The sequence below is a fragment of the Chiloscyllium punctatum genome, chromosome 3, assembly GCF_047496795.1.
Source record: "Chiloscyllium punctatum isolate Juve2018m chromosome 3, sChiPun1.3, whole genome shotgun sequence".
Classification (NCBI taxonomy): domain Eukaryota; kingdom Metazoa; phylum Chordata; class Chondrichthyes; order Orectolobiformes; family Hemiscylliidae; genus Chiloscyllium; species Chiloscyllium punctatum.
In genome coordinates, this window is record NC_092741.1 from 21084303 (window position 1) to 21110218 (window position 25916).

The 25916-nt window shown below is 43.2% G+C and overlaps 1 protein-coding gene across 1 annotated transcript in view; it reads right to left on the minus strand.

Moving 5' to 3' along the window:
- The window catches only part of ptk7b (protein tyrosine kinase 7b), a 164099-nt gene that overhangs the window by 50725 nt on the left and 87458 nt on the right, over positions 1–25916 (minus strand). The window contains exons 8-12 of the mRNA XM_072548904.1: positions 24391–24510; positions 13924–14070; positions 12877–13027; positions 9786–9913; positions 9470–9670 (exon numbers count right to left, since the gene is read on the minus strand). Of these exons, the coding sequence (XP_072405005.1) occupies positions 9470–9670; positions 9786–9913; positions 12877–13027; positions 13924–14070; positions 24391–24510 (747 nt within the window). The remainder of the gene's footprint in view (positions 1–9469; positions 9671–9785; positions 9914–12876; positions 13028–13923; positions 14071–24390; positions 24511–25916) is intronic.

A 25916-nucleotide genomic window follows, 5' to 3' on the forward strand; every position in this document is an offset into this window, starting at 1 on the left:
GAGTCCAGAACTAGAGGGCATAGGTTTAGGGTGAGAGGGGAAAGAAATAAAAGAGACCTAAGGGGCAATTTTTTCATGCAGAGGGTGGTACATGTATGGAATGAGCTGCCAGAGAATGTGGTGGAGACTGGTATAATTGCAACATTTAAGAGACATTTAGATGGGTACATGAATAGGAAGGGTTTGGAGGGATATGGGCCGGGTGCTGGCAGGTGGGACTAGATTGGGTTGGGATATCTGGTCGGCATGGATGGGTTGGACCGAAGGGTGTTTCCATGCTTTACATCTTTATGACTCTATTACATTCAGATAATTGATTATTTGGTTAATCGATTCAATGCCTTTCCTCTGGGGCTCGGAGTTTTCTATTAGGACTGCTCCCTGTTCAGACTAGGCAGCAGCACATTGCACGTGAGCACCCATCCCCAACACCACCCCCCCCCGCCCGCCCCTTCAACCCTGTCCAACACCCCTGCCCGACCCAGTCCAACACCGCCCCCGCCCGCCCCCAAACCCTGTCCAACCCTGTGCCCTGCCCTCCTCCGCCCCAACCGCGTCCAACACTGCCACCACCAAACCCGTCTAACACTGCCACCCCACCCGCCCCCAAACCCCGTCCAACACCATCCCCGCCCCCAACCCTGCACCCAAACCCCATCCAACACCACCCCCCCAAACTCATCCAACTCCGTTCCCCCCATCTCCCAGCACCCTCTCGCAACGCCGTCCCTGCCCTACCCATCCGGCCCTGCCCCACACCTGCCCCCACCCCTCTCCGGGGCAGCCTGACTGGACACCAACAAGACGGCTGCTGCCTTTACAGGACAATGTTAGAGAGATTATCTGGGGAAAGGAGGTTTAGGGTACATGCCTGTGTAGAACTCCAGGGAAAGTGTGGGGAGAGAAAAGTCAGTCATTTAGAGACGGTGTCTGTGCTCCCATCAGTCCAGGACTGTTCTTGGTAGCACTTTTAATCATTGTAAACGCAAGACGCGATCAGCATTGGACACACGTCTTTGATGTAATGTTTCTTTCGGGAACTCGAGATCTCCTTCGGATAATCCAATTTTTGGATAATTGGTATTCGGATAATCGAAGTTCCTCTGTACTGTGTGCATTTGAGTACAACACCCTCAGTTCTGCAATGATTCCCCTTCTCACATGTCTGCTTATAAGCTGTATCTGAAATTTTAGTCCTAACCCTTTCCATACTCCATCTTATTACTTGTTCTGGAAACTTTGACCTCTGCTGAGCCCTCCCCATTTAATTTTTTTCCATAATTTTCCATGCAACTGATCCCAGGCCCCCACGATTTAATTTACAGAAAATAAGAGCTAAACTATCTTAAAATTGCATAGAAAGGGACGTGTGCGTCGTTGGCTGGGCCAGCATTTATTGTTCATCCGTAGCTGTCCTTGAGAAGATAGTGGCGAGCTAGCCCATTTGCTGCAGGTAAAACCTCAATACCATCAGGATGAACTTTCAGGATTTTAGCAAGGTGATGCTGAAGAAATAGCACATATTTCCAAGTCAAGATGGTGAATGGCTTGTAGAGGATCTTGCAGGTGGTGTTCCCATGTTCTTTTGCCCTTGTACTTCAAAATGCAAGTGATCATGGGTTTGAAACATGTTGTCTAAGGAGTCTTGGTAAATTTCTGAGTGCACTTTGCAGATGTGACACAATGTTACTACTGTGCACCAGTAGTGTAGGGGAGGGTTGTGGTGCCAATCATGTGGCTGCTTTCTGCTGCATGGTATCAAGTTTCTTGAGTGTTGTTGGAACTGTACTCATCCAGGCAAGCAGGGAGTACTCCATCACTCTCCTGACTTGTGTCTTATAGATGGTTGAAAGGCTTGGGGGAGTAAGGTGGTGAGTTATTCGAAGCAGGACTCTTTGCTTCTGACCTATTCCTGTAGCCACAGAACATACATGGCTAGTCAACATAACATCCCAGGGTATCAAGTACTGCAGGATTCAGTGATGGTAATGCCACTGAATGTCAGGGGTCCATGCGTAGATTCTGTCTTGTTGGAGATGACCATTACCTGGAAGGTGTGTGGAACACGTGTTACTTGCTACTTTTTATTCCAAGACATAGATATCGCCCATGTCTTACTGAATTTGGACAAGGTTCAGTATCAGAGCCTTCAAGTAAAATTTGCGTTATACAACTGCCAGGCTATGACCATCACCAAGAAGAGACAATCTAACCACCGTCCCTTGACATTCCATGTTGTTACCATCACTAAATACCCACGATCAACATACTGCATGGTTACCATTGACCAGAAACTCAACTGGACTTGCCACATAAATAGGTGGAGGAGGTGCAGATGCTGGGAATTAGAATTGAGATTAGAGTGGTGCTGGAAAAGCACAGCAGGTCAGGCAGCATCTGAGTGGACATTTTGGGCAAAAACACCACTCAAGAACCATGACAAACCAGCCTACTTAATTGGCAGCACCTCCACAAACATCTATTCCACCAATACTCAATAGCAGTAGTGTGTACTACTACCTACAAGATGCACTGCAGAAATTTACCAAAGATGCTTAAACACCTTCTAAACCTTCAACCACTTTCAACTAGAAGGACAAGGGCAGCAGATACAGGGGAACACCGCCACCTTCAAGTTCCCCTCTAAGCCTGACTTGGAAATATATATTAGAGTTGAAAAGTGTGATGCTGGAAAAGCGCAGCAGGCCAGGTAGCATCCAAGGAGCAGGAGAATCGATGTTTCGGGCATAAGCCCTTCTTCAGGAATGAGGCTGGTGGGCCAAGTGGACTGAGATAAAAGGTGGAGGGCGGGGGGAGTTTGGGAGGGGGGAGCTGGGAATACGGTAGGTGGAAGGAGGTGAGGGTGAGGGTGATAAGCCGGAGAGAGGGTGGGGGCGGAGAGGTCGGGAAGAAGATTGCAGGTCAAGAGGGCGGTGCTGAATCTGGGGGTTGGGACTGAGATGAGATAAGGTGGGGGGAGGGAAAATGAGGAAGCTGGAGAAATCTACATTCATCCCGTGTGGTTGGAGGGTTCCTAGGCGGAAGATGAGGCGCTCTTCCTCCAGGCATCGTGTGGTCAGGGTCTGGCGATGGAGGAGGCCAAGGATCTGCATGTCCTTGGCGGAGTGGGAGTGGGAGTTAAAGTGTTCAGCCATGGGGCGGTTGGGTTGGGTTGGTTGGTGCAGGTGTCCCAGAGGTGTTCCCTGAAACGTTCTGCAATTAGGTGGCCTGTCTCCCCAATGTAGAGGAGACCACATCGGGCGCAGCAGATACAGTAAATGATGTGTGTGAAGGTGCAGGTGAATTTGCAATGGATATAGAATGATCCATTGGGGCCTTGGAGGGAGATGAGGGGGAGGGGAGGTGTGGGCGCACGTTTTGTACTTCTTGAGGTTGCAGGGGAAGGTGCCGGGAGTGGAGGTTGGGTTGGAAGTTCACCTGCACCTCTACACATATCATTTACTGTATCCGCTGCACCCCATGTGGTCTCCTCTACATTGGGGAGACAGGCCACCTACTTGCAGAACATTTCAGGGAACACCTCTGGGACACCCGCACCAACCAACCCAACCACCCCGTGGCTGAAAATTTTAACTCCCCCTCCCACGCCGCCAAGGACATACAGGTCCTTGGCCTCCTCCATCGCCAGACCCTGACCACATGATGCCTGGAGGAAGAGCACCTCATCTTCCACCTAGGAACTCTCCAACTACATGGGATTAATGTAGATTTCTCTAGCTTCCTCATTTTTCCTCTCCCCACCTTATCTCAGTCCCAATCCCCGGATTCAGCACCGCCCTCTTGACCTGCAATCTTCTTCCCGACCTCTCCGCCCCCACCCCCTCTCCGGCCTATCACTCTCACCTCCTTCCACCTATCGTATTCCCAGTGCCCTTCCCCCAAACTCCCCCCCCCCCATCTTTTATCTCAGCCCGCTTGGCACACCAGCCTCATTCCTGAACAAGGGCTTATGCCCGAAACGTTGATTCTCCTGCTCCTCAGATGCTGCCTGGCCTGCTGTGCTTTTCCAGCACCACACTTTTCAACTCTGGTCTCCAGCATCTGCAGTCCTCACTTTCTCCTAGGAAATATATCACCATTCCTTCAGTGTTGCTGGGTTAACATCCTGGAATTCACTCCCTAACGACACTGTGGGTCAACCCACAGCAGATGGACTGCAATGGTTCAAGAGGTCAGCTCACCACCACCTTCTCAGGAGCAACCAGGTAAAGGCAATAAATGTTGGCCAGCTAGCAACACCCACATTCCACAAATTAATTTTTAAAATTCACAAATGGTGCTGAACGTTACCAAGATTCAGCAAACATCCTTACTTTGATCTTATTTTATAGTCAAAGATAGGGTAATTGAACACCTTGAAAATTTTCAGTTAATCAGGGAAAGCAAACATGGATTCAAGACAAATACATCATCTGTAACAAACTTTACTGAATTTTTGAATAAGGTAGTGGACAGGGGAATGTCTGTGGGTGTTGTTTATTCAGATTTCCAAAAGGCATGTGATAAAGACCCACATAAGAGACTGACAACTAAGATAGTAGGCCACTGAGTTGAGGACAAATTGCAGACATGGCTGGGAAGTTGCTTGAGTGGCAGGTAACAGAATGTAAGCATAATACGTAGGTACTCAAATTTGCAGGTAGTGACTCATGTTGTCCCACAAGGATGTGTTTGGGCATCAGTTGTTCACATTATTTATTAATGATTTGGATTACGGCATAAAATGTTTTGTGACCATTTAGACACTGTAGATGATTAGATCAAATTACAAAGGGATATTGATTGACTAGGTAAATGGGGCAAAACTGCTGCAGATGCATTCCAATGTAAGTGTTAGGTTATCTATTTTGGACTGATAAAGGATAGATTAGGGTGCTTTCTAGGTGGTAAGAAGTGAAATACTGTGGATGTCCAAAGAGTCTTGAGGCTTCAGGTGCATTGATCTTTAAAATGTCACAAACAGATGTAGGAAATAAGGAAGAAAGCTAATGGAATGCTGAGCCTCTACATTTAGAGGACTGGAATATAAGGATACAGAAGTTATTCTGCAGCTATACAAAACCTTGGTTAAACTCCACTTGGAATGCTGACAGCAGATCTGGGCACCTCACCTTAGGAAAGACATACTGGCCTTAGACAGAGTACATTGTAGGTTTACAAGAGCAATACTTGGACATCAGGGATTAAGTTAAGAGGAGAGATTATACGATTTAGATCTGTTTTTTCTAGAATTTGAAAAGTTATAGGGTGGTCTGACTGGAGTCTTCAAAATATTAGCAGGAAAAGACAGGGTAGATAAACTATTTCCAGTGCTTGGGTATTCTAGATCTGGGGGCATAGTCTAAAAATTAGGGCCAGACCATTCAGGAAAGACATAGGAAGCATTTCTATATAATGGCTGGAGGAGGTTTGAAACTCTCTTTCACAAATGACAGTTGATGCTAGACTTTTTATTGATTTTAAAATGAGAGAGATACATTCTTGTTAAGCAAAAGTATTAAGAGAAATGGCCTCAAGGCACGTATATGGAGTTAGGCCAGATTAGTCATGATCTCATTGAATGGTAGAACAGACTTGGGAAGCTGGATAGCTAACTCCTGTTCCCATGCTGATATCAAGGGTAGTCACTCTTATCTCATCTCTGGTATTAAGCTCTTTTGTCCATATTTGAACAATGACTGTAAACAGACAATAGACAATAGGTGCAGTAGACCATTCAGCCCTTCGAGCCAGCACCACCATTCATTATGATCATGGCTGATCATCCACAATCAATATCCTGTTCCTGCCTTATCGCCATAACCCTAGATTCAACTATCTCCAAGAGCTTTATCCATCTCTTTCTTGAAAGTATCCAGAGACTTGGCCTCTACTACCTTCTGGGGCAGAGCATTCCAAATATCCATCATACTCTGGGTGAAGAAGTTTCTTCTCAACTCTGTTTTAAATGGCCTACTCCTTATTTTTAAACTGTGTCCCCTGGTTCTGGACTCACCCATTAGCGGAAACATACTTCCTGCCTCCAGAATGTCCAATCCTTTAATAATCTTATATGTCTCAAACAGATCGCCTCTCAACCTTCTAAACTTCAAGGGTATACAAGCCCAGTCGCCCAATCTTTCAACAATAGTCCCGCCATTCCGGGAATTGACCTCGTGAACCTACGCTGCACTCCCTCAATAGTCAGAATGTCCTTCCTCAAACTCGGAGACCAAAACTGCACACAGTACTCCAGGTGCGGTCTCACCAGGGCCCTGTACAGCTGCAGAAGGACCTCTTGGTCCTATACTCAATTCCTCTTGTTATGAAGGCCAGCATGCTATTAGCTTTCTTCACTGCCTGCTGTGCCTGCATGCTTGCTTTCATTGACTGATGTACGAGAACATCAATATCTTGTTGTACTTCCCCTTTACCTAACTTGACTTCTTTTAGGTAGTAATCTGCCTTCCTGTTCTTGCCACCAAAGTGGATAACCACACATTTATCCACATTAAACTGCATGTGTCATGCATCCATCCACGCACCCAGCCTGTCCAAGTCACCCTGTATTCTCATAACATCCTCCTCACATTTCACCTGGCTACCCAGCTTTGTGTCGTCAGCAAATTTGCTAATATTACTTTAATGATATAGATGAAGGCATTAAATGTACATTGTAAACAGCTGCAGTCCCAGCACCAAACCTTGTGGTACCCCACTCGTCACCGCCTGCCATTCCGAAAGGGACTCGTTTATCACTACTCTTTGCTTCCTGTCAGTCAGCCAATTTTTAATCCAAGTCAGTACTTTGCCCCCAATGCCATGTGCCCTAATTTTGCTCACTATTCTCTTATGTGGGACATTATCAAAGGCTTCCCACTACATCCACTAGCTCTCCCTTGTCTATCTTCATAGTTACATCCTCAAAAAATTCCAGAAGATTAGTGAAGCACGATTTCCCCTTCGTAAATCCATGCTGACTCTGACCTATCCTGTTATTGCTATCCAAATGAGTTGTAACTTCATCTTTTATAATGGACTCCAGCATCTTTCCCACCACTGACGTCAGGCTAACCGGTCTATAATTCCCTGTTTTCTCTCTCCTTCCCTTCTTGAAAAGTGGGACATTAGCCACCCTCCAATCCGCAGAAACTGATCCTGAATCTATAGAACATTGGAAAATGATTACCAATGCGTCCACGATTTCTAGAGCCACTTCCTTAAGTACCCTGGGATGCAGGCCATCAGGTCCCAGGGACCTATCAACCTTCAAACCTAACAATCTATTCAACACCATTTTCTGCCTAATATAAATTCCCTTCAATTCATCCATTACCCCAGGTCATTCAGCCACTATTACATCTGGGAGATTGCTTGCGTCTTCCCCAGTGAAGTCAGATCCAAAGTACCTATTCAACTCTTCTGCCATTTCCTTGTTCTCCCTAATAAATTTACCTGTTTCTGTCTTCAAGGGCCCAACTTTAGTCTTAACTTTTTTTTTCTTTTCACATACCTAAAAAAATTTTTACTATCCTCCTCTATATTTTTGGCCAGTTTGCCTTCATTCCTCATTTTTTCTCCATGCATTGCCTTTTTAGTTATCCTCTGTTGCTCTTTAAAAGTTTCCCAGTCCTCTGGCTTCCCATTCATCTTTGCTTTGTTATACTTCTTCTCTTTTATCTTTATACAGTCCTTAACTTCCCTCGTCAGCCAAGGCTGCCCCTGCCTCCCCTTAGGATCTTTCTTCCTCTTTGGAATGAACTGATCCTGCACCTTCTGGTTAGCACCTGAGCTGTAGTGATGGAACTCAAACTTCACCTAAGTGAGCAAATTATTCAGAACGTAAGAACAGCATTAGACCATTTAGCCAGATGAGCCTACCTCACCATTGAAAATGTACACATTCTCCCAGTGTCTGCGTGGGTTTCCTCCCAAAGTCAAAAGGCTAGGTGAATTGGCCATGCTAAATTGCCCATAGTGTTCAGGGATGTGTAGATTAAGTGCATTATAGGAAATGTAGAGTAATAGAGTAGGGGAATGGGTCTGGGTGAGATACTCTGAGGGTCGCTGTGGACTTGTTAGGCCAAATGGCCTGTTTCCACACTGTAGGGATTCTATGATAATCATGGCTGATCGACTATTTCATTGCCTACAATCAAGGCTGAGATTTTAGACTCTCAAGAAGAACCTCTAACATTTGTTAGATTAGCCTGCCGACAAAGACAGATTATCAAGAGCAACATCAGGAGCTCATTTCACCCATCAATCTGACAAAGGCATTTGACTCAGTAAATTGTGAAACTCTGGATTTTCTTAGGCACAGCCTTCTACAACCTATAACAGTGAGTACTTTAATAACAGAGATCGCTGAAGACTGAAAGAAGTACATTAGTGTATAGAACAGTTCCTTCTATTCTGCAATGAGACCTGGGCTGTCATCGTCATGAGAGAAATTCCAACAGCAATGCTTCTGCTGCAATCTTTGGATTCATCAGAAAAATTATCACATGCTAGCATTCTCCTGCAAAATTGTTAGCACATCCATATGGCTGAAAAGCCTCTCTCCAGCCAAGTCTTGCTACTCAATTCTCAAAAGATCAGCATTCTAGGGGAGAACAAGTGCTAGACTGACACTTCAATGCTATCCTTGAAGCATGGCAAGTTTGCTATTAATTAATAGGAAGAGCTTACTACCAATTGTTCAAAATGGTGAACTTCTGTCCACCAAGCTGCATCATGGTTTGAATCCAAATGCCTTAATGAGAAGGTAGAGCAGCAGCAAAAACGAAATGGAATTATTTCCCGCACTCCAAATCCCACTACTTCGTAGGACACACTGCCCCCATGTGCACAAAATTCTGTAGGTCTATATCCATCTATTCAGTTATGGCAGAAACTCATGACTATGAGCAGATGACAGCACGGTGACTCAGTTGTTAGCAGTGCTGCCTCATAGTGCCAGGGACCTGGGTTTGACTCTAGCCTCAAGCGACTGTCTGTGCAAACTCCACATATTCTCCCCATGTCTGCACATGTTTAACCAGGTGCTCCGGATTCCTCCCAAAGTCCACAGATGTGCAGGCTAGGTGGATTAGTCTTGCTAAATGCTGTGTTACAGGTATAAGAGTAGGGATAGGGTCTGGGTGGGATGCTCTTCAGTGGCCTGCTTCCACACTGTAGGGATTCTATCATCATCCTCAAATTAAGGCTGAATCAATGACAAATTATTTTATTTCCCATACACAAACTTTTCCCCTTTTATTTCTTATTCAGTTTTCTTTTATATTATTTAAATTGAGCTTTCTTCTTTACTCTGACGCTGACATTTGCCAAATCTAGTCTTTCCTTTTTGCTTGGGAAGAGCAATCGGAATCCTGGTATTAGAACTTCACTACCACACTTCAAGATGGCATCTTCAAAATAAACCAACTCTCCAATTAGAATATACTCATTTTCACATGAACCTTACCATTCAGAACCTCCATTTCAGGTTCTTCTCCTTCTGGACACTTGTGCAACCTCTTTGCTTTTCGTCTTTTTTTGCAAAAGAACATGAGACCTAACACAATAATAATGTAAGCTACTGCAGCTCCAACAGATAGTCCAATAGTCTGGATCATTTTGTATGGAGTGTGCTGGTTTTCACTTCCATCGAGAATGGCTGGCTTGTCTGCAGGAACATGAGAAAAACAAAGATAATTTGGGATTGTTTTTGTGAGTTTCAAACCAATGTAAAAGTATAAAGTGATGAGAATAACAGTAGTAAAGCAGTAACCATTACTCACCAACAACATAGAGGAAAGCATCTCTGTGCTGGATGCTGCAATTGTTGCCAGCAATGCAGGTGTATTTCCCACTATCCTCTGCACTGACATCATAGATTACCAAGGACCCATTTGCCACTTTCTGTATCCTGTGGTAAAGTCACACAGTCATAGAGTCATAGAGATGTACAGCACAGAAACAGACCCTTTGGTCCAACTAGTCCATGCTGACCAGATATCCCAAACCAATCTAGTCCCACCTGCCATCACACAGCCCATATTCCTCCAAACCTTTGTTATTCATACACCCATCCAGATGTCTTTTAAACATTGTAATTGTACCAGCCTTCACCACTTCTTCTGGCAGCTCATTCCATACATGCGCCATGCTCTGCGTGAAAATGTTGCCCCTTTGGTCTCTTTTATATCTTTCCCCTCACACCCTAAACCTTGGTTTGGTCACCCCTCAGCCTCCGACACTCCAGGGAAAACAGCCCCAGTCTATTTAACCTCTCCCTGTAGCTCAAATCCTCCAACCCTGGCAACATCCTTGTAAATCTTTTCTGAACCCTTTCAAGTTTCACAACATCCTTCCAATAGGAAGGAGACCACATTGCATACAATATTCCAAAAGTGACCTAATCAATGTATTCATAAACAAACCAGAAGGGAAAATACATCAAGCCTGTTAAGTTAAAAGGAGTAATGTGACATTAATCTTTATGTATATTTTGAAAATCAAGTTGGCAGAGCTAGTTATGAGGAAGAATTTAGAGAGTATTAGGAACAGTTTCCTGGAACAATATGTTGTGGATCCAATCAGGCTATTTTTGGTTTGGTAGTGTGTAATGAGACAAGTTTAATAAGTGATCTGGGTTTTTAAAAAAAATTCCAAGGAAACACTGACCAAATTTGGTAGAATTTAGCATTCCGTTTGAGGTGGAGAAAACAACTGATTGAAAAGTTGGATTGAAAACAACTGTAATTGTTGTTATATATTTAAATTTAACACAAAGAAGTGAGGGCAGAGTTGGCTGGAGTGGACAGGGAAAGGACTTTAGCAGAAAAGACTGTTGATGGACAAAGGTAGACGTTTCAGAAAATAAGTCATGACTCATAGCAAAGACATATCCTAGTAGGAAAGTGATTTCTGGGAAGGAGTGAACTAATCAAGGTTAATCAAGGGAGTTAAAGATTGTATTAATTTGAAAGAAGAAAAAGATTGGTGGTGAAAGAATGGCAAAGATTGGTGGTAAACCAGAGGATTGGGAAAACTTCTAAAGCCAACAAAAGATTACAAGAAAAGGAACAAAATAAACTATGACAGTAAACTAGCAAGTAATATCAAGACAACAAGCAAGAGTTTATTTAAATATGTTAAAAAAAAAGAAGTCAAAGTGAAAATAAGCCCCTTAGATAATGATACGGGGGAAATAAAAACATGGAACCAAGAAATCGATGACAAGTTGAATAAATGTATTAGTCTTTATGATAGAAGACAATAATAACATTCCAAAAATAACAAATTAAGGGGCACAAAGGTAGGGCAAGAATAAAAACAACCATCACTGGAGAAAAAGTACAAGAGAAAGTAAAAATGGTTAAAGGGTTAATATGGGAAAGTGTGAGGACGTATACATTGGTAGGAATAGAAAACCTGAATATTATTTAATGGAGACAGATTATAAGAAAATGCAACACATGGATTTATGGATCCTTGTGCGTGAATCACAAACATCTAGCAACCAAGTCCAGTGGCTAATAGGAAAGACAAATGGAATGCTGACCTTTATTTCAAACGGGTTGGAGTACAAAATAGGGACGTTTTGCTGACATTGTCAGACCACATCTCAAATACCGTGAACAGTTTTGGTCCTGTTAGCGAAGATATACATTGGGCATTTCAGACAATTCACAGACAGTTAACTAGGTTGATCCCAGGTATAAGGACTTTCTTATCAGGAAAGGTCAAATTGATTGGACCTGTACTCATTGAAGTTTAGAAGGAGCAGAGGTGACCTTTCGGAAACATACAAGATTCTTAGGCAACTTGACAGGAGAGAGCGCGCGAGAGAGCATGCAGACATGAAGGTTTATGCGAATCAGGCAGGAAAGTGGAGTTGAGGACAATCAGATCAGCCATGATCTCATAATGGCAAAACAGACTCAATGGGCCCAGTAGCCTATGTCTTCTCATATGTCTAACGGTTCCATGAAACATTTCTTAATAATATGTAAATATCCCAGACACCAGGCCACAGCACCAGCAGGCATACACATCAAACTCCACACATAGTTAATGCAGTTTACGATCACTAAAATACATCATAATAGGTAAAAGATTTCTGCAGACTTTGAAAGACACGGGTTTAGTTCCTATCTGAATGGAGGTTTTAAATGAAACGGAATGTAAGTTCAACTTAGTAAATAAGATGCTGGATAAAAAAAGTACATACAAGTTTGATTCAAGATCAGTTGCAATATGCCCATAATATTTTAATGGTCACGATGTTCTTCACAAGAAGAAATAACCACCTAGAGGTAAGAACACAAACCTATAGAACTTTACTCAATCCTCAGGAGGAGGAAAAATAAGTAAAAAGTGCAACACTGTTTTATGGTGCTTATAATACATAATGCCACAAAAGGTAAAGCCAGCAACCACAATTCTACAGTTAATTTTCATATTTCAAGAATGCTGTTGGGAATGGTGAAACATGGATTCAAATACTTCCCAGCCAAATTTAAAGTCAATTCTTCGGTTCTTTCCTCACTTTCAAACAGACTTAAAGACTGTTCCAAGACTGTAGAGAGTAACTGAACTCCATGTTATATAACAATGAACTATGGATGCTGAAGATCTGAAACAAAAACAGGAATTGTTAGAGAAACTCAGCAGGTCTGGCAGCATCTATAGAGAGAAAGCAGAGTTAACATTTCGAGTCCTGTGAGCCCTCTTCAGAGCCGTTCTGAAGGGTCATTGGACTTGAAACATTAGCTCTACTTATTCTCTACAGTTTCTGTGGAGCATGCTGAATTTCTCTTACAATCTCTGTTTTTGTTTCATGTTAATATTGCCTAACAGTAGTTTAACAGGAAAGTCACCTCCTACCTCTGTGTGCCCTTGCTGGATTCCAGGATCTTCTCCTTTACTTTCCAATGAATATTAGGCTGTGGTTCCCCAATAGCTTGACAATTTAGCACTGCAATATATCCCTGGTATACAGTAGTATTCTCAGGCTCCATCTTGAATGTTGGCAAAACTAGGGGGGAGATACAGATTTTTAAAAATGCATAAAAGCAATATTTCCTGAGAGAAAAATTCTTCGCTTAAATATATCAAAAAGAAACATTTCAGGTGAAATGAATTATTTATTTTCTTCTTTGTGCTTTCTGCCAGCTGCAAGTACTCCCAAGTCTGTTAGAATTGCTGGGATACGAGGTAGATGTAAGGGTGTATGTCAACTGCTACCAATCACTAAACACTTACGACGTGATATTTGTCCCATTACTGTGGTCACTCCACAGGCAGCAGAAGCCAAAGTCAGACATATATTCTCAGCTTCCAAGTAAATGCTGCCTGAAGAGTCATATCTTCTAATAAGCAACCCATGTCATTATTTTACCAAATGCTTGTGAATGATTGGTACATTTACATCAAAGAGAAGATTGCAACAGAAACTAGAGTAAGATTTCATTCCATTCTACATGCAGATTTGCAGATTTTAGACTCATACCACATGTCCACATGGAGGACCAATAAAGATTGAAGTCAAGATTGTCTAAACACAATTTTTATTTCAAACCATGAGAGGCAGCAGATTGCAGAATGGACCACAGTAAAAGTTAGACAATGTGCCACTTTTGTCTTTTGTTGATTAAAGTAAAAACATTATTTCCTGAGTTTTACTTCTGAAACATAATGCAACTTTTAATAGTTGTTCCCATATTTTGAGCAAAGATTTTGCAGATGTCAATGCATTTAAATTTGACAAATTATCTGAGGTAAAATGGCTCCATTCTTCAAGGACTGCATTAGAGATGAAGATTATGATAAAGGAATTGCACTGGGGTTTAAAGTTCACCACAGCTAGTATGACTTGTAGTTAAATTGGTTGATCAAAATTAGCAAGTAGTTTACTGGCAGAATCTGTCTTACCCGCAACAATAAGGCGCACCGGTGCCTTGATTTCTCCTTGACTATTTGATGCAATACAGATGTAGTGTCCAGCATCACTTTTGGTCACTTTGGTAAAATGCAATAATCCAGCTTCTTGCCGAACATGAGGGGATATATGACTTCCATCTGTACGGACAGATACACCAGTTTGAGCAATGACATAAGTCGTTATGCAGCCAAATTAAACACAGAAAGCAGCTGCTGAAACTAAACGTTTCTTTTTGTATTAAGTTTTTCTGATGATACATTTTATCGCACAAAAAGATAACCCACTGGAAACTAAAGCAACAAAAAAAATTCAAAGAACAGCACCAAAGGCCTAGGTGATTGCATCATGAGTATTACAGTTGTCTTTTTCTTCCTGCTGTTAAGGCAGCAATTTAACAAAGAATTTAATTACTCTTTGAATAGATAGAGGAATAGCAAAGAAAATGCAGTTCTGGAGGAAACCAGTATTGTGTGGGACCCACATGTATACCCTCTAGTACAATCACATTCTTCCTGTAATAAGGTGACCAAAACTGCAGGTCTCACTAGCTTTAACATACAATTCTACTAAACACTCCTAATTTCACATTCCAAAGTTGATCAATAGAAAGTATCCTGTAGACTTCCTAAACACCTTATCACTGGTCACAGTACTGTCAGAGATGTGGAAACATGTACTCCTAGGTACTGTTGTCCTTCCATGTTTCTCAGAACTGCCACAATTTACTGTGGCTTCCTTTGCCCTGCAGGACAAACCCTTCTGCCAACTATTACCATTTTATCTTTCTGCTGACCTACATTCGGATTCACTTGGGACTTTCCCACTGATCCCAAAAACTTTGAGATTGTTGTCCCAGAGTGTAGTTTTGGACCGCTTCAAAAGCCTTACCGGATGAAAATGCCTGCGGACACCTCAAAAATGCTTGCATGCACAGTACCCTGGCCTGTAATCGCTCATACTTATTGTGCTTATTTGGGTGTCACTGCATTTCTGTGGCCGAAAATGATACTCCCGGACGGTATATTGTCTCCCAGGTGCTCGAGTCAGGGATGTTACCGATCGGCTGCAAAGCATTCTAAAAGGGGAGGGTGAACAGCCAGTTGTTGTGGTGCATATAGGCACCGATGATGCAAGTTAAAAAATGAGATGAGGTCCTTAAGGGAGAATTCAGGGAGCTAGGAGAGAAGTTAAAAAGGAGGACTCAACGATAGTGATTTTGGGATTGTTACCAGTGCCATGTGCTAGCCAGGGTAGAAATGAAAGAATAGGCAGGATGAACACGTGGCTTGAGGGATGGTGTAGAAGGGAGAGGTTCAGATTTGTGGGACATTGGGACTGGTTTTGGGGATGGCGGCACTATAACAAAATTAGATGCTCTACACCTGAACCAGACTGGACCTAATGTCCTTGGGGAAGTTTTTGCTACAACTGTTGGGGAGGGTTTAAACCAATGTGACAGCAGGCTGGGAACCAGAAGACAAGACTACTAGACAGTGAGGTGGAAATTAGAGACTGTAAGGATCATGAAGTTAGCATTACCAAGGAAAAGAGAGAGCAGATGAACGCAAAAGAACTAGTGGTCTGAAGTGCATATACTTTAATGCAAGGAGCATAGTGGGTAAGGCAGATAAACGTAGGGCTTGGATTGGTGCCTGGGAGTATGATGTTATTGCAATCACTGGTCAGGGATGATATCACGGCTGTACTAAAGGAGGACACTATGGAGGGCTTGAGCAGTGAGACATTATGGATGGAGCTGAGAAATAAGAAGGGTGCAGTTACATTGTTGAGGATGGACTACAAGCCTCCCAACAGTGATCATGAGGTAGAAGAACAAATAGGTAAACAGATTATGGAAAGATGTAGAGGCAATAAGGTGGTAGTGATGGGAGATTTAAATTTTCCCAACATTGATGGATATACTTAGTATCAGAGGTCTGGATGGGGCAGAATTTGTGAGGAACGTACAGAAAAGTTTTCTAGAGCAGTATGTCAATAGTCCGACAAGTGAAGGGGCCATATTGGACCTGGTATTGGGGAATGAGCCAGGCCAGGTGGTAGAAGCTTCAGTGGGGGATTTCTTTGGGAATAGTGACCACAGTTCTTTAAGTTTTAGAATATTCGTAGACAAAGATGAGAGTGGTCTTAAGGCACGAGTACTAAACTGGGCCAAGGCCAATTATATCAAAATTAGGCAGGAGCTGGGAAATGTGGATTGGACACAGCTTTTGAAGGGAAGTCCACATTTGATATGAAGAAGGCTTTCAAAGATAGGTTAAAGATGGTGCAGGATAGGCATGTAACTTTGAAAACAAGGGATAGGAAAGGCAAGATTCCTGGATGACAGGAGAAATCGTGCGGCTAGCCAAGAGGAAAAGGGAAGCATACATAAGGTCCAGGCAGCTAAGAACAGAACGGACCTTGGAAAAATATCGGGAGAGTAGGACTAATCTTAAAAGGGGTCATGAGATAACTTTAGCGAGCAGAATTAAGGAGAATCCCCAGGCCTTTTGTTCTTATATAAGAAGCAAGAGGGTAACCAGAGAAAGGTTTGGTCCCCTAAAGGAAAAGGAAAGAAGGTTGTGTGTCGAACCTGAGAAAATGGGTGAGATTCTCAATAATTACTTTGCATCAGCGTTCACTAAGTAGAGGGACTTGATGAATGTTGAGATTAGAGATAGAAGTTTGTTTACTCTGGATCACGTTTACATACGGAGGGAAGATGTGTTGGATAGGCTAAAGGATATTAAGCTGGACAACTTCCCAGGACTAGATGAGATCTATCCCAGGTTGCTGAAGGAGGCGAAAGAGGAAATAGCTGGGGCCCTGACAGATGAAGTGCCGGAAGACTGGAGAGTTGCTAATGTTGTTACCCTGTTCAAGAAGGGTAGTAGGGATATTCCAGGTAAATACAGACCAGTGAGCCTGGGAAAGTTGCTGGAGAAGGTACTGACGGTTAGAATTTATTTATATTTGGAACAGAATGGGCTTATCAGTGATAGGCAACATGGTTTGTACAGGGGTGATCAAGCCTTATCAACTTAATAAAGATCTTAGAGGAAGTGACCAAGTTGATTGATGAAGAAAGGGATGTATGTTACCTACATGGACTTTAGTAAAGCATCTGATAAGGTTCTCCATGGTAAACTAATGGAGAAAGTGAAGTCACATGGTGTGCAGGGTGTTCTAGCTGGGTGGATAAATAACTGGTTAAGCAACAGGAGACAGAGAGTAGTAGTTGAAGGGAGTTTCTCAAAATGGAGAAAAGTGACCAGTGGTGGGGCCATCTTGTTTGTGATATACATAAAATGATCTGGAAGAGGGCATTGGTGGTCTGATCAGTACTCTTGCAGATGGCATGAAGATTGGTGGAGAAGCAGATAGCATAGGGGGCTGTCAAAGAATACAGGAGAATATAGATCGACTGGAGAGTTTGGGCGGTGAAGTGGCAGATGGAGTTCAATTCGGGCAAATGTGAGGTGATGCATTTTGGGAAGTCTAACTCTAGAGCGAACTATACTGTAAACGGAAGAGCTTTGGGAAAAGTCAATGAGCAGAGCGATCTGGGAGTTCAGGTCCATTGTACCCTGAAGGTTGCTGCACAGGTGGTCAAGAAAGCATAGGGTATTGACAGGGTATTGAGTACAAGAGCTAGCAGGTCATGTTAAAATTGAACAAGACTTTGGTTTGGCTGCATTTAGAATACTGTGTAAAGTTCTGGTCGCCACATTACCAAAAGGATGTGGACGCTTTGGAGAGGATGCAGAGAAGGTTTACAAGGATGTTGCCCTGTATGGAAGGTGCTAGCTATGAAGAGAGGTTGAGTAGGTTAGGATTGTTTTCATTAGAAAAAAGGAGATTGAGGGGGGGAACCTGATTGAGGTTACAAAATTATGAAGGGTATAGACAGGATGGATAGAGACAAGCTCTTGTCCAGGGTGAGGGATTCAATAACGAGAGGTCACACGTTCAAGGTGAGAGGTGGAAAGTTTAAGGGAGATAAATGCAGTAAGTACTTCACACAGAGGGTGGTGGGCATTTGGAGCGTGTTGCCAGCAGAGGTGGTAGAGGCAGGCATGGTAGATTCATTTAAGGTGTGTCTGGACAGATGCATTAGTAATTGGGGAGCAGAGGGATACAGATACTTTGGAATTCAGCAATAAGATTAGACACTGGATTTGGATTGGCACAGGCTTGGAAAGCCGAAGAGTCTGTTCCTGGGCTGTAACTTTTCTTTGTTCTTTGTTCTTTATTGGCAAGGCTGTTTCTCAAAGTATGCAAGCACAAAACCTCTCATGTGCAATGTGAATCTTTTGGGAGTGTCAAGATACATATTCTTATTAAAATTCAAGAAGGTGAAATCAAAAAAGGCAAAGTCTCCTTACTACATTCTAACAAAATGAAATCAGGTCAGTCAGACATGCCTTTTCTTTAATAAATCCATGCTGACTGTTATTGATGAAGGTGTGCTTTTCTAAATCTCAATTTAAACGTAGTGAAATTTTATTAAATTAATTTGCTCACTACTGAGATTAGGCTGACAGAAACTGAATTACATGGGCTACCCTTTCCATAAGACCATAAGAAATAGGAACAGGAGTAGGCCGTTGAACCCCTTGAGCCTGCTCTGTCAGTCAATACAGTCAGGAGTATGGTGCTGGAAAAGCACAGCAGGTCAGGCAGCATCCAAGGAGCAGGAGAATCGACGGTTCAGGCATAGCCTTTCATCAGGAATGAGGCTTGTGGACCAGGGGGAGGGGGTGAAGGCAGCTGAGAATGCATTAGGTAGATGAAGCTGGGGGAGAAGATGAAACGCCAGAGAGGAGGGTGGAGCAGATAGATAGGAAAGACGATGGACAGGTCAAGAGGGCAGTGCTGAGTTGGAGACTTGGGACTGGGATAAGGTAGTGGGAGGGGAAATGAAGAAACTGGTGAAATCTACATTATTCCCATGTGGTTGCAGGGTCCCAACGCGGGAGATGTGGCATTCTTCCACCAGGCTTCGAGTGGTTAGGATTTGGCAATGGAGGTGGTCAAGGACCTGCGTGTCCTTGGTAGAGTGGGAGGGTGAGTTGAAGTGTCCAGCTGCAGGGCGGTGGGGTTTGTTGTGCGGGTGTTCCAGAGATGTTCTATGAAATGACCTGCAAGTTGGCAGACTGTCTCCCCGATGTAGGGGAGACCATATCAGGGGCAACAAGGACACAACACCACCGATCCTCACCTTCCATCCCATCAACCTCTGGATTCATAGCATCATCCTCCGCCACCTATAAACTGACCCCACCACTAGGGATATATTTCCCTCCCCACCCCTATCAGCGTTTTGGAGAGACCATTCCCTCCACGACTCCCTTGTCAGATCCACGCCTCCCAGCACCTTCTCCTGACACCGCAGGAAATGCAAAGCCTGCGGCCACACCTCCCCCCTCACCTCCGTCCAAGGATCCTTCCACATCCAACAGAAATTTAACCTGTACCTCCACTAATGTCATCTACTGTATCCACTGCACCCGATCTGGTCTCCTCTACATCAAGAAGACAGGATGCCAACTTGCGGATCATTTCAGAGAACATCTCTGGGACACCTACACCAACTAACCCCACCACCCCATGGCTGAACACTTCAACTCCCCCTCCCACTCTACAAAGGACATGCAGGTCCTGGGCCTTCTCCATTGCTAAACCCAAACCATCCGACCCTGGATGAAGAAGGCCTCAACTTCCGTCTTGGGACCCTGCAACCACACAGGATTAATGTGGATTTCATCAGTTTCCTAATTTCCCCTCCGCCTACCTTATTCTAGTCCCAAGCCATCAACTCAGCCCCACCCCCTCCCATTTGTCCCTCAGCACTGCCGTGTTGATCTGTCCATTGTCTTTCCCATCTAACCGCTCCACCCTCCTCTACGATCGATCACCTTCGCCCCCACCTTCATCTACCTATTGCATTCTCAGCTATTTCCCCAGCCCCACACCCTCCCATTTATCTCTCAGCATCCCCAGCCCACAAGCCTCATTCCTGATGAAAGGCTTATGCCTGAAATGTCGATTCCCCTGCTCCTCGGATGCTGCCTGACCTGCTGTGCTTTTCCAGCACCACACTCTTGACTCTGATCTCCAGCATCTGCAGTCCTCACTTTCTCCTAATACAGGACTTAGGCTTGTGGGTGTTGGGTAATTGACATGGAGAAAAGTAATCACATGCTGAAATTGTTAAGAATTTAGGATATGGACCACTTTATTGAGGAGCCACAAATGTTCAATGTTTAGCGCCAACTATTACTGAAGATCCCACTTCTAACCTTATGATAGAGGGAGGTCATTCATGAAACAGCTGAAGATGGTTGGGCCAAGGCCACTACTCTGAGAAATACCTATTGAGATGAGAGCTGAGATGGCTGACCTCCAATAACCACAACCATATTCTTCCGTGCTAGGTAGAAGCCCAACCAGTGGACAGTTTGTCCCCTGATTTCCATCGACTCCTGTTTTGTTAGGCCTCCTCTATGCCATATACTATCATATGGTTTTGATGTCAAGGACAATCAGTCTCACCTCAATTCTGGAGATTTTGACCAAGATATAATGAGGTCACGGTGAGCAGAATAGCCCTTGCAGAACCCAAAGTGAGTGTAGCAAATTATTGTTAAGCAAGTACTACTGAAAGCATTGTTGATGACACCTTTCATCCAGTGTAATTGGCCAGGTTGGATTTGTCCTGCTTTTTATGTACAGGATCAGTTTGGTTAGGTGCTCAAGTCTTCAGTACTATTGCCAAAATGTTGTCAGGGCCATTAGCCTTTGTAGTGTTCAGTGTATCCAATCATTTTTTGACCTTAATGGAGTAATTCAATATGTTGAATGCGGCATCTCTGACGTTGAGGATCTTTGAAGGAAGCTGAGACGAATCATCCACTCAGCGCTTCTGGCTTACAGTCATAGAGATGTACAGCATGGAAACAGACCCTTCAGTCCAACTTCTCCATACCGACCAGATATCCCAACCTAATCTATTCCCACCTGCCAGCACCCGGCCCATGTGGAGAGGTTGATTCCCCTACTCGAATAGTCTAAATCCAGCAGGTATAATGAGGAGTAATTTCTTCCCACAAAGGGTTGGCAATCTGTGGAATTTTTTGCCTGTTGCGGTTGGGTTAAGTATATGATTTTTAAACAGTAAGGGAATCATGGGTTTTGGGGATATGGCAGTAAAGTTGACAATTATCAAGTCAGCTCATTGAATGACAGAGCATGCCCAATGTATCAAATGGCCTACTCCTGCTCTTATGTCTTATGATCTATTCTCCCTCACTCTTCTAATGAACATTGTTCTCTCTGCAAATTCCCAATTGAAAAAAAGGGAAAAACACTTTGAGGCACTAAAAAGGTAAATTCTCAAACAATGAAAGACAGGGTCAGTGTATCCACAATTTTATACTATCAGCAAAGAATGTGAAGAAATTGAAAGAAAACAACTAATCTGTGATGTGGATTTGTGCCAGACCATGCTTCATTGACTTTTAAATCACCTCCCACACCCATAATACTTGTGACTGGTCTCGTCTCTTTCCACAAGACCCCATAAGCTGTAGGAACAGAAGCCATTCAGACCATCAAGACTGATCTGACAGGAAATGAGATCACGGCTGATTGGATTTAACTTTGAATTCCACTTTCCTGCCTTGTCCCCATAACCCTCCATTCCTTCGCTGATTAAATACCTGTCTCAGTCTTGAACGTACTTTGTAGCCCAGCCTCAACAGCCCTTTGTGGTAAAGAATTCAACAGATTAACTGCCATCTGAGAAGAAATTCTCCTCATCTGTCCTAAACGTATGAGCCTTTATCCTGCAATTATGCTTTCTGATCGTAGACTCTCCCACAGGGGTAAACAACCTGCCAAGTTCTCTAAGAACCTTGAGTTTTCAACTGGGCTACTACTAAATCTATCCCAACTCTGTCATCTTCTATTAGTTAGTATATTAGCATGGATAGACAATTGGCTCTCTTTAATACCATTGATTCTTAGGTAGCCATATTAACTTAACAAATTATTTTAGAAAGCCAAATTGTATTACATGCACTGCTTCCCTTTGATCTATCCTACTTGCTACCTCCTCAAAAGAACTAATAAATTTGTCTAACATGATTTCCTTGTCCTGGAACATGACCCTGAGGAACCCAACGAGACCCTTGAGGAACAGTGGTAGTGTTGGCCCAAGTCCAAGTCCTATCTATTCAGAGGTATGCCGTAACATCGCTGAACATACTGATTAGAAGAAAACACATATCTCCACAAACATCTGCAGGTATATCCTGAAGCCGAGATGACTGACCTCCAATAACCACAGCCGTCTCCCTCTGTCCGAGGTACAACTCCAACCGGCAGGAAGATTTCCCCAAGCTCCTCAATGCCATGGTATCAAGGGCAGTAATTCTAAGATCACTTCTGGAGTTGAAGAGTGTGGTGCTGGAAAAGCACAGCCGGTCAGGCTGCATCCGAGGAGCAGGAGAATCGACATTTCAGGCATAAGCCCTTCATCAGGAATGAGGCTTGTGGGCCGTGGAGGCTGAGAGATAAATTGGAGGGGAGTGGGCCTGGGGGAAGTTAGCTGAGAATGTGATAGGTCGGTGAAGGCGGGGGTGAAGGTGATAGTTTGGAGACCTCTGGAGGTCAACTCTTTTGATCAATGTTTGAACCAATGCTGCAATGAGGCCAGGGGCTTGTGACTCCAGTAAAACACAAATTCAGCATCACTGAGTGGGTTATTACTATTCAAGTGCTGTCAGATAGCACTGTTGATGATCTCTTCCAACACTTTAGGGTTAAAAGGTGACAATTGGCTAGGTTGGATTTGCATATTTGTGTGTGTACAGGACTTATCCGACAATTTTCCATATTACTGGATAGATGCCAATGTTGTAGCTGGACTGGAACAGCTTGGCTAACAGCATGGCAAGTTTTGGGGCACAGGCCTCCAGTACTATTGCCAGAATATCATCAGGACCAATGCTTTTCCAGCATTCAGTGACTCCAACTGAAGCAGAGATGAAGCAAAACCTGACAGTCATAATCACAGAATCAAAATTTACAGACCAACACCCATTCAAAGCCATCACCATCATGGTAATGTCCTGTCTCTCTAGCAGGAGATACCCAGCAGATGTGATGACACATTCATATACAGTGAGGGTCACGGGACAAAGGAACGTATTCATTACCATAAATACACCTTCCCTTCATCCCAACGTTGATGAATCAGTACTCGTGCAAGTTGAATATCACTTGGAGGAAACACCAGGGGTAGCAAGGGCACAGAATATACTCTGAATGACAATTTTAATGTCTATCACTCAAGATAGCTCAGCAGCACCACTACTGACTGAGCTAGTCAAGTCTTAAAGGAAGTAGTTTGAAGAATAGTTCTGCAACAGGTGGCAAGGAAACAATCAAGAAGGAAAAATAAGCTTGACCTCAACCTAACCAACCAACCTGTTGCAAATGCATCTGTTCATGACAGTATCGGTATAAGTGAGCACTACATAATGCTTGTGGAGATGAAGTAACACATTCACAAGGAGGATACCCTCCATCATGTGTAATATTTCCAATATACTAAATGGGACAGATTTTAACCAGATGTAGCTAACAGTTAGGAAACCCTGAGGTGCTGTAGACCATCAGCAGCAGAAATGTACTCAAACACAATCTGTAACTTCAAAACCTGGCAGTTTCCCCACTCTAACATTGCCATCAAACCATAGATCAACTCTGGTTTAATGAATAATGCAGGAAAGCATGATCAGTAGCAATACCAGGCATAACCAAAAATGAAGTGTCAACATGGTGAGGCTAGTCATGAAACAGCTCTCCTAATTTTGGCACTAGCTCCCAGATATTAGCAAGGAGGGCTTGGCAGGATGGACAGGGTTGACCGAGTTGTTGGCATTTTTGGTCAATGCCAGGCGGTCTGTCTGGTTTCATTTTTCTGATGACCTTTTAGCAACTTGATACAACTGAATGGTTTGCTAGGATACTTCAGAAGCAGTTAAGAGTCAGCCACACTTTTGTGGGTCTGGAGTCACAGACCTGTTCAGCTAAGGATGTCAGCTTTCACTCCCTAAAGGACATTCATGAATCAGATAAGTTTCTACATTAATCACTTGGTCATCATTAGACTAAATAGCTCTGAAGAAGGGTCATTGTTTGTATTGTTCACAAACTTGGCTGTGACATACTTGGTACCTTCATCCAAGTCATCATATAGACTGGCTTACTCTTGTTCCAATTTCTTATAATAGAGGATAATGATCTTTTATTGCCACTCTAAGTCCTTGCCACACTATTTAATAAAGTATTGAAAAGACCAGAAACATGAAGATTTTACTGGAATTCATTTGATATGCATTTTGCAGCACTAATAAAGAGATCAGATTTGAAGTAATAAAAATTCTCACCGCCTTTGCTCCATTTGATGACTGGTTTCTCACGGCCAGTGGCAGAGCACTGGATCGTCATATCCTTATTCAATTCCATACACTGCTGTGACTGTGGAGGTGGTGTGAACTTGAGCTTCTCTATAAAATGTAACAAGAGTTACAAGTTTTGGGTGGTTCAATGTATAACATTTCAGATGACGGCATGAGACAGAAATAGTTTAGGATTAGACACTAGATTAAATTGCTCCAAGATGGAATGAGAAAAGCAAAGAGGGCACTGAAATTAACTTGCATAAGTTAGTATCACACACTCATTCAGCAACTTGATGGGGCAAGTCTATGTTATGCAGAATTAAATCAATTGGACTAGATTTGAAATCTCTACCAACTGTTTCCAGGCATGTAAGATTTCAGATTCTGGAACAGACTTCAAAGTCTTCGAGGGTTACTATGGGTCAGAGAGAACATATGGACTGTGGTAAAGATTTGAATGCTACAGTCAAAGATGTTGGAGGCAACAAGCTTTTTGGCAAAAGAGAGGCAGAGGCACACTTAATGAGCAGTTCTAAAAGTAGGCCAGTATGACATTGGGGTCCATGTAGATAAATCAAAAGATGGATTTCATAAACAGAAGTGTGGAGTACAAAAGCAGGGGAGGTTATGCAAATACCTTCATTAAACAATGGGATGGCCACAGCTAGAATACTGCATCCAGATCTGCCATTTCACACTTTAGAAAAAATGAGGGGGCCCTCTTGAAGACGCAATTAGACACAAACATTTACATCACAGAAGAAATCATCTGTCCCATCACGCTTGTGCTGATGAATCAAGATCTGGCTCCACAAGACCATTTTCCTCTTTTTTGCAATGCATATGAATATCTAAATACTGCTTAAATATTACAAGACTTTGTGACTCAAACAATATTTTCAGACTCTCACCACCCTCTGAATATAAAAGATTTCTCAACTCTACTCTTAATCTTCTATCTCTTATCTTAAATCTATCTTCCCTGATTATTGACCGTTCGACTCATGGACAAAGTGCCTTCTTTCCACATAGTCCAGACCTTCCATCCCAGGCAGCATCGTGGTAAATCTCCTCCATAACCCTTCAAATGCAATCACCTTCTTCCTATAATATGGCTATAGTTCATTGAAGATTTATCAGCTTAATTCCTGGGAATGGCAGGACTGACATGAGGAGCGGTTGAATCAGTGAGGGTTATATTCGGAGTTCAGAAGAATGGTGGTCGTTCTCAAGAAACCCATAAAATTCCAACAGGACTAGACAGGATAGTTGTAGGAAAGATGCTCCCTATGGCAAGGGAGCCCAGTACCAAGGGGACAGTGTGAGGATACAAAGTAAACCATTGAGGACTGAGATGAATCTTCACCCAAAAATTGGTGACCCTATGGAATTAAATACCACAGAAAGTGATCAAGGCCAAAATATAGCATGATTTTAAGGACTTGGATATGGCACTTGGGGCTAAAGGGATAAAAGGAAATGAGAGCAGGCTATTCAGTTGGATGATCAGC